The sequence below is a fragment of the Lycium ferocissimum genome, chromosome 9 (assembly GCF_029784015.1).
Source record: "Lycium ferocissimum isolate CSIRO_LF1 chromosome 9, AGI_CSIRO_Lferr_CH_V1, whole genome shotgun sequence".
Classification (NCBI taxonomy): domain Eukaryota; kingdom Viridiplantae; phylum Streptophyta; class Magnoliopsida; order Solanales; family Solanaceae; genus Lycium; species Lycium ferocissimum.
In genome coordinates, this window is record NC_081350.1 from 35,085,218 (window position 1) to 35,094,867 (window position 9,650).

At 35.3% G+C, this 9,650-nt stretch overlaps 1 protein-coding gene across 1 annotated transcript; it reads right to left on the reverse strand.

The window, feature by feature from the left end:
- Window positions 1-96: 96 nt before the first annotated feature.
- On the reverse strand, window positions 97-5,406 carry LOC132030437 (B-type cell cycle switch protein ccs52A-like). The gene is made up of 10 exons (XM_059420071.1): window positions 4,837-5,406; window positions 4,015-4,137; window positions 3,797-3,901; window positions 2,651-2,830; window positions 2,489-2,551; window positions 2,199-2,393; window positions 976-1,077; window positions 800-862; window positions 603-671; window positions 97-518 (listed from the first exon to the last, which is right to left on the reverse strand). The coding sequence occupies exons 1-10, from the start codon at window positions 5,317-5,319 to the stop codon at window positions 465-467; spliced, it is 1,437 nt and encodes a 478-aa protein (XP_059276054.1). The 5' UTR covers window positions 5,320-5,406; the 3' UTR covers window positions 97-464.
- Between the last annotated feature and the right edge of the window lie 4,244 nt (window positions 5,407-9,650).

Genomic DNA, 9,650 nt, shown 5'->3' on the forward strand with positions numbered 1-9,650 from the left:
ATTACAACTGTTATTTTAGTTATTTGACTCTTTTCGAACGAGATTTAGTCAAATAACACAGGATATCTGTAAATAAAACACAGCTTGCTCAGTATGTATTCATGAATCCGAGGAAAAAAGGTATACTTAACTTTTATTTACAAGAAGAATCTGAGGTTTTCCTTACATTAGATTTCCCTAACAAAAGAACCTCTTTCACTCTCCCCATATATTACAGGATGAATAAGAGATGTTAATGAGAATAAAATAACATCTCCAACTGTACACTCATGACATAATAAAAGAATAATTGATTCAAAATAAATTGCTAGATGACAGAGATCATCCGATCAGTTGCATGTTTAGCCTTCCAGCTTCCTGCAACTTATTGCCGCTCCATCGAGCAGAAAAATGTGGTGCGGTCGCTGTGCTGATTGTATTTCTTGAGGGAACAATTTCTAGTAGTGGAAAATAATTACAATTTATCACCTGATCTGAGTTCTACCAAGCGAAGTTGCACCAATTTCAGACTCGGTGTTCTGCACGGATAACAGTATTCACATGTAAGATGAATGTAACCAAGAAGCAAACTGACATTTATCGTCTTTTAGCATAAGACTTACCTTAGATTTGGGAGAAGGGAAAACATTCCAGAATCTAAGTGTTTCATCTCCTGCTCCTGTTACAATTGTCTGCAGAGAGGATAACATCAGTTAGAGAATTATACGTACAACAAAGATGAAGCTGCGGCTGCACTGAAAAAAGTTAAAAAAAGAAAAAGGAAAAAAGAACAGACAATGAACATTTTTTGCTCATATACCTGTCCATCTGGAGAGATAGCAAGATATAAGACTCTATATGTATGGCCTGTCAGAGCTGCTATCTGCATTAACAGCAACAGAATTTGTGAACAAACTAGTAAAAGAACAATATATCAAACAAATGAATGTCTATCCCTGTAATTTTACAGCTAAGCCAGCTGAATGATTGATGTACCTTAGACATTGTCGGATATCTCCAAACTATTATCTGGTTTTGAGAGTAACCATGTGTGCTGACTAATTCATTGACATTCTTAGACCACACAAGATTGCAGACCTGCCAGGGGATCAACATAGTTTGGATATTAGAAAGATTTGCAGTTGCGAATATGAACACTCAAAACTGTCTAGAGAGACAACAAAGGGAGGAAGGACAGTTGGGAGAACCTTTTATTCTAGCTCCTTGTTTGGAATACAACTATTTTTGCACAACCAAGTAAATTTTTCTAGTGTACAGTCTCTTCCCCTCCCCCCTTCCCTAACTCACAGACACATACATATTCAATGAAATTAGAGTTTTCCTCCTCTTAAAGCCACTTTTCCAAGGGTAACAAGAGAGCAGAAATCTGGAGTTTCAACACCCCTGGTGCCTATGATGCGTCTTTACTCACTGAATCCACCTTTTATGATGCTTAAATTTTGGCGCACTTTTCCGTCTCCAAGTAATTGTGGTAAACTTGATTGAGTATTAAATTCTCAAGTTCTGGTTGGAAAGGAGGTGCTTGCATGCCTCTAGCAGTCTCTCCTTTTTTCCCCTCTGTTTCTCTGTGCTTGACAATTACATCTTCTTTTAATAAGTTTAATTCTTCTCTTTAAGATGTGAAGTACTTACTCTGGTAAATTTAACAACAGAAAAAACAGGGAAGACCTTCAAAAGTTAAAGGGGTAGCTACAATTAGGTGAATTGTAGAGGCGAAATGTACTAAGTTCATAGTCCCTTTGGTTATTGGTTTGTAACCTAAAACTGCTTGAGTTAGTGAAGTTTTTGGGCAAATCCTACTGCAGTAGGTCGTACTCTTTCACTCCCTTGAGCAAGGAGTTTTCCACTGTAAAATTCCTTGTTTTTTACATTCCGCAGTTTACTTCTTGTTAAGTGTAGGTGGCAGCTCCAATAACAAGAAAGTATATAATATGGCTCATTCACCTAGTGGTTCCTTTGCATTGGTTCTGCTCTCCAAATGAGGCAAACAACTCTCCAGCTATTACCAAGTAGAATGAAGAATAGGGCAGGAGGACTACAAGCAAAATTGTTCTTCTGATAATGTAATTAGGTAGCAAAGTGGTGGCTGTTGGGAAAACTATCAGGACTACTATACGGTAAGATGTTATCGAATGAGAAAGCATGAACAGAAAGGCAGAAAAATAAAAGCGTTATTGGATGCTATAGCGGGGGAATACCTGACTGCCAGTGTCCATGCAACTGAGATGTGTATTAGTCGTGGTGTTCCAGAACCTAATGCATCGATCAGCTGTGCCACCACCAGAAGCTAGAAGCCCATGGAGATGGGGAGACCATGCAATGGCCTTTACAGCAGCAGTATGCTCACAGTATTTCAGCACAGGTTGTGTTGAATGGTTGTTCCATACAAAAAGCTGGGACATCAAGATTTATTTTAAGTCAACTAAAATGCAGAAAATCAACCACAAAGCATCATGAGAAACTTTAGTTGAAGAAAGTAACCACACACCCTATTATCATTTCCACCTGAAGCTAATTCACGGTTATCATAAGACCATTTGAGCCCACAAACCTGCAGATAGGTAGTTGCTATTAAGAAACAGAAAAGGGAGGAAAGGAAGTCTGATGAAAAGAAGATGTTAACCAAGCAGAGGAAAGAAGGAATTCTCACCTCTGATTTATGACCAGTCAGCTTACTGACATGATCTTCTTGAGCACGTATATCACGCTGAAGAATACTCTTGTCTCGGCTTCCTGAAGATAGCATAGACGAGCTCCATGCCAGTGCGCCAACTCGTAATCGATGTCCCTCCATGGTTCTTACCCTCTTACAACGCGAGGCATCCCATAACTATGCGGAGGAATGTTCAGACCAGTTAAACACTATTACTTAAATGTCAATATCATCTTCAACTAAGATATGGTAACTCAAATTGATTTTTAATTCAAATTCTTGTGCATGCAGTTTAGAGAATTAGAGTCCCATCCAATGAACTGTAGAACTAATGTAACCAACTTTAACTAGTTAAGGATTGAGAGATAGTAGTTCTAGTTGTAGAGATCCACTTTTTTTTTTTTTCCAAATTTAGGAAGCCCAATTTGAAAAACAAAGGAGACAAGGAAATGAAACCACCAAAGTATGTTTCTTGATACAAGTTTATATGCCGGTATACTATTGCGAACTTCAGATTATTGTGAAGCTACTGAGGGGCGGAGCTATGATATAGGGTACGAGTTCGACAAACCCAATAGCTTTTGCTTAGACCTCGTATTTATATTAGGAAATCCATTAAGTATGTATTAATTGCAAACCCAGTAACTAAAATGGCTATGGGTTCGGTGGCAAGTTTTGAACTCATAAACTGAAACTAGCTTTTCAAATTGAAATTTATGTTGAGTTGTAAAGTTCATTGGTAATTTGATTGTGACCATCATAAGCAACAGTATGTCGACTTCACAGAGAATGCCTTAAAAAGATTCTCATTGATATGGAATTCCCAAAAATTGCAGAGAGAAAAGTCCTCCGCAGAACTCTTCAATCCCCATGCTTCTTCTTCCTCATTACTTAAGAATAGATTAGGTGGTCTAAATTTATTCATATAATAATGGAGACAAATGCAGAAAAAGAAACTCAGGTTAGTCTTGTGAAGACATCTTTTCTGTATCTGACAATAACATTAGTGCTAGGATATGCACTTTCCTCCGAATGAGCAGAACAAATTCCAGATTAAGTGGGTGACCATATGTCTTCCACACACGCATATGATTTCCTATAAGATAAGTATATGAATTTAGTAATGGAATTTATAAATCTCACCTGGACTTTGCCATTACTTGTTCCAACAGCAAGATGCGTACCCCGTTGTGCCCAACCAACTGAACTAACACTATCATCAATTCCAAGGTCACACAACTTCACTACCTGCACAAAGCATTCCAGTAGAAATTAAATGATCTATATTTGAACACTATGATCGACCACGAGTCGCCTAAATTCACTTCAATACAGAAAATTATCAGAACCAATAAACTCACCTTGCTACTAGATGCATGCCATAGATACACACAGCTCCCTAGCCCTACAGCTAACACATTATGCGAAGACCAGTCCACAAGGTTCAGGTAAAAATCGTCTTGCAGTGCCGGTGCATCCAATACCTAATGAAAACGAAACAAGCAGCTAAAATAAGCCCTTTCAGATTGAAATTTAGTACACTAAAACAACCTTAAAAAACCACTTTTGAGTACCCAAAAAAAAGCAGCATTACAACAACAATTACACCTCAATTCCAAACTAATCAGATCAGCAGGAAGGCGAAGTCCAAATAAGAGTGTCACATAAGCAAAAATCAAGATTGAAAAGAGAGGGTCAAACATACAACATATGACATTCTTACACAACTAATTCACTTGTTTCTCCTAAACTCAATTGAGCTAAAAAAATCCCATGTTTGAGTACGCAAAGTTAAAGCATTACAACAACAATTACACCTCAATTCCAAACTAATCAAGATCCAAATAAGAGTGTTACCTAAGCAAATTCAAGATTAAAAAAAGAGAGTGTCAAACATATAACATATGACATTCTAACACAACTAATTCACTTGTTTCTCCTAAACTCAATTGAGCTAAAAAAAAATTAAAAAAATCCCACATTTGAGTACTCAAAGTAAAAGCATTACAACAACAATTACACCTCAATCCCAAACTAGTGGTTCAACAGTAATGCAAAATCCAAATAGAGTGTTACATAAGCAAAATCAAGATTACAAAAAAGGGGTCAAACATATGACATTCTTATACAAAAAAGGGGTCAAACATATGACATTCTTACACAAAACCCATAAACAAATGTACCTTAAAAGGCGATCTTGGAACTTTCCGGGTCGCTTTAACCGGGCTAGGACTAAAACCCGGAAGTTGATCATCAAACCCAAAAGGCGATAATGACTGTAAAGATTGCCTGGTCTCAGTTTTATACCGAAAAATATTACAATTGGGTCTACAAATCTGCAAGTTTCTTGAATTCAAACCCGAAGATTTGTCAGGTGTAACAGGTGGAACAACCGACCCGCAATCTGACCCGAATAAAGCTGAACGAAGCAGTGTAGTATATGCATTGTTTGAATCTTCAGATAATGATGATTGTGGTGGTAATGGTAGGTCAAATAGTGCAAAATTAGATGAAGATCTACTTGGTATAAAACGATCACTGTATATTGTTCTTGATGGTGATGGGTGATATGAATTAAAACCTGGAATTAATTGATTAGTTCTTGATGGTGTTTTTGGAGTTAGATTATTTTGTGTGTTTAGTGAAGATGATGTGGAATTTTCCATAGTAGATCGAAGAAGAAGAAAGAAAGGAAGAAGAAAGAAAGATGAAGAAGAAAGTGAAGAGATCTAAGGTTGAGAAAATTTAATGAGATTTCGAGGAAAATAATAATAATAATTATAATATTTTGTGTTTTGTTTTATTTGTTTTTTTTTAATGTTACTGTTTGTAGTAAAAATTTCCCGGGAAAATTATTAACTTTAAGGAAGGGGGTTTTGCGGGAAAATTAAGGTTTTACTAATTTAGGAAAGTGATTTGCTCCAACGTGGTAAACGATGTCGCAATGTTGGAACCTCTGTTCTTTCATAAATTAGGAAATTAAATACGCCCTATTGGTAGAAGGATTGGGAAGTGGGACTTCAATTCAATGAATGTATTGAGTCAAATTGTCAGACTGGGTTAATAAATGAGTGGATTATTAATTTGTCCAAAGGTAATTTGGGATGTAATGAATTAAAAAAAAAAAAAGAGCATTACGTACACCAAAGTTTCCACATGCGCGCGATACGAATAAGGGTCGGACGGCATAAGTTATCATTGTCTGTGATGTTATCCAGGCGGATCCATTAGGGGTCGTGGGAGTGCCACACCACCCGCAAGCTTCGCCCGAAACCCTACGTATATATATGTATATATACAGAAACTATATATAAATATTTAAAGTGGCACCCTCACTACAAAATGACCCGCTGGTGCCAGTGGCGAAGGGCTCTGTTTTCTTTTGTCTGGTCGCAGGATCGAATCCCAGCGGGCTGCAATTTCCCAATTTCCCATTAACTTTATATTCTCTTTTCTTATTTCTATAATTGTTGTTGACTTAATTTAATTTTTTAATCTTTGACTTTTTTATTTCTTAAAGTTGAAAACACAAGTTTCCCTCTCTTCCTTCTCATCAAAAAAGAAAAAAAAAAAACTCTCTCTCTTCTCAATTCTCATCAAAGAAACAAACCCTCTCTTCTCAATTCTCATCAAATAAACAAACCCTCTTCATGAAGTACAAATTAGAGATTTGAGTTACCAACTTGATACTTTCATATTTCATATGCGAAGTGGTAATCCCAAGTTCTCCAACTTGCAAGGAATTCGTGATTTGCCAAAAGCATTGGTTGAGGCAAATCGTGTGGATACTTATTCACTTGTTTATTTACTTGTGAAATTAACTTTGATCTTACCTGTTGCTACTGCAACTGTGGAGAGAGCATTCTCATCCATGAAGCGGATCCAAAATGAAGTGCGGAATAACACTGGTGATCAATATTTGAATGATTGTTTAGTTTGTTACATAGAGCGTGACGTATCTACAAATGTAAGTAACGATGTCATCATTGATCATTTTCAGAAGATGAAACCTTGTCGAGGACAATTGTAAATGAATGATGGATATTTATGATATTAGTAATATTATTGGAAGTTTTATGTTTTTTCTTACGTATATTGCTATAAATAAATGTTTCATCGAAAAAGACGAATAACCCGAATCAAAGCCCGAAAAGACGAATAATCCGACCCGAAACCCAAATTGATTGAATGACGCATGGCACCCGGAAACTTCAAATCCTGGATCCGCCTCTGGTCTTATCTTGTATTTTTGCAAGAGGTTGTGAGCCGTGCAGTAACTTTACCAGTTACGTTAAGGCTCTCCTCCATGAGTTGTAATGAGTTGAGTTAATATGGGCTAAACAATGAATCAGAATTTAATACGTCAATTTTTTTTTTTGTTGTTTATTTAATTACAATTTATTTAATTATTTTCTTCTATCGAATCAGAAAAATTTCTTAAAAAAATTTGACAAATTTTTTTTATTGATTCATTAGGCTACGTATTTAGTCTAACTACAAAAAAAATGAGCATATCAAAATGAGCTGAACTAATAAATATGTGGTTTATTATCTTGCCCAAAGCTTAGATAGATTGGACAAATTATGTATTTTGTCACCCGTAAGTATTAATTCTAATACTTTTACTAACTACTACTAATGTAAGAACAAATTAGTTAGCTCGGCAACCCTACCAAACAACGTCTTGTCTTGACATGAACAATAAGTTCATTATTTTATTCAAATATTACAAAAAGTGGGAATATAATATAGTTTTTTAATATAGTGAAAAAACAAATTTAATAAAGATCTGAAAATTGTTCAGAAAAAACACGGCTTATGTCTGCCAGACGAAGAAACTTCGTGATCTTAAATGTATTACTCTAGATTATTAAAATTCTTCATGATTGTGTCCCTCGTTTACTATAATATCGACACACTGATTTATCTCCCTCGAAACATATCTAAGTACGATTTTATTGGCGTTCAACAAATACAGAGCATATAATAATACCGAAACGGTGTAATGCTCTTTTTAAAATGTTTTGTTTTAGTATGCTGATTTAGTTAAGAAAAAAAAGATATTTAAATTGTTGGGGTAAATGGTAAATGCCTTTGTTTTGAGCTAATATGATGAGTTTAAGTGAGTATATTATCTGCGATAATTGTATTTGTTCAAACAAAAACCAAAAATTGTATTTGTTCTTTGTAAAAAGCAAGAGCTTGTTAATTATCACAAAAGAAATATTAAAATGATTATTCTTTTATACTCCTAGTTACAATATCATTGAAGCAAAGGCAGGAGATCAAGACAAGAGTTTCCTAGCAATCAAGTTGAGCTGAATGCTGATGATATACAAAAAATATCCGCACTCAATAGTTACACCATATAAACACATCATGACATATATCTTATGTTTATTGTTAAGTGATGTATTCTCTTTGAATTTTCAGGGTGATTGAATGTGGAGTCTGATTATTTCCATCTCATGTTAAATTATAAAATTGAAGTTTGTCGGTAGGAATTGCCGTAAATTAGACCCTTGGCGTGGAGTGAATCATTAGTTTGAGTTGAAACAATCGTTTCGTCAAATTGATCATTGGTTGTTGACATTTAAAAATATTAAAAATTTGGTAAGATAAGTTATTGGAATAAATTGATGCTCCATTGTAGTTGGCATAACAATAGAGTAATTGAGGAATCTTCCTGAGGGTTAACAAAAAAGACAAAAAGGAAAATGCATGTAGCTTTGGTCCTCTAAATAATTAATTAGATGCTGTTGATGGTGTATAAAATTTTACATTATCTCTTTTTATAATTGTGGTGTTTGGATCAATTTATGCACACTTAGAGCGATTCCACGAGCTTTACGTAACTCTGTACACCAAGATTTCAATAGATTGAAAGAAATCACCGATTGCCTCCGCAAAAAATTGAATCTGAGACTTTATGGTGTTCAACCCACTTCGTTGTTGTTATATCCCGTGTTTTGTACATTGGGATATTCCGAGCCAATTGCGGAAAGCTAAGAACAAGACTATTTCCCGACTTTGATTTAAGGCGTAAGTTGCTTATGATTTATGGGCATGGAATATTAAGGAAAAATTTGGGGCCAAAAGTGAAATTTTGGAAAGCTTAATATTTCATGAAATAAGGGCCATGTGGCCGTGTAGTGTGTGGTGTGGGCCCTAGTCCACATGGGTGCATTATATATGTTTATGCTAGGTGACTAATTAGTCATATTCTTCATCTTCACCTTAAGAAAATTCAAGAAGCATGGAGAAAGAGAGAGAGACCATTCGGCCATAGCTTGGCCGAAAATGATGCCATGGGAATTGATCAAGAAAAATTATTTTCTTCTAGCTTTCCTACTAATTGGAAGGTCCTCGTTAACGTGGAGTAGTTGTTGGAGCAAGCAAAACACTCTTTCTTGCAAAACACACTCCTAGCCGAGTAAGAAGATAAGTGGAAAAAGGTAAGGTTTAATCCTTTTACATGTGTTATGAATGGCTTGTGCATGTTGTAGTATGTGGAAATGAATGAAATTCATGGAATTATGGTGTGGAAGTTGTAGCCGTGTATATGTTGTTTTGGTGTAGGCATGATGAACAAATTTTATTTAGTGTTTTGGTTGATGTTGTTGTGGATTTTATGATGAAAAATGAAGATTTAATGAATTAAGTTGAAGATAAAATCGTGTGTGGGCTGTTTTGGAAGCTAATGTGAATTAAATATAGTTTCTTGTATTTATGAAGATAATGTTGTTAAAGTGTGGATTGTTGGTGTAGTTGATGAATTTGAAAGAAAGAAATGTGTTGTTGTTGTTCCTATTGGAATTGGGAAGTTTCGGGTGAGGTAGTATGATTGGTTGGGTTGTTTTGAATATTTTGCGGATTGTTTGAAATGTTCTTGAATCTTGTTTGAATGGTTTCGGATTAGTACTTGAATGTGAGATCATTGGTATTGGCTTGATTATATGTGGTTGAATTGAATATAAATGGAATGTTTATTAATTAG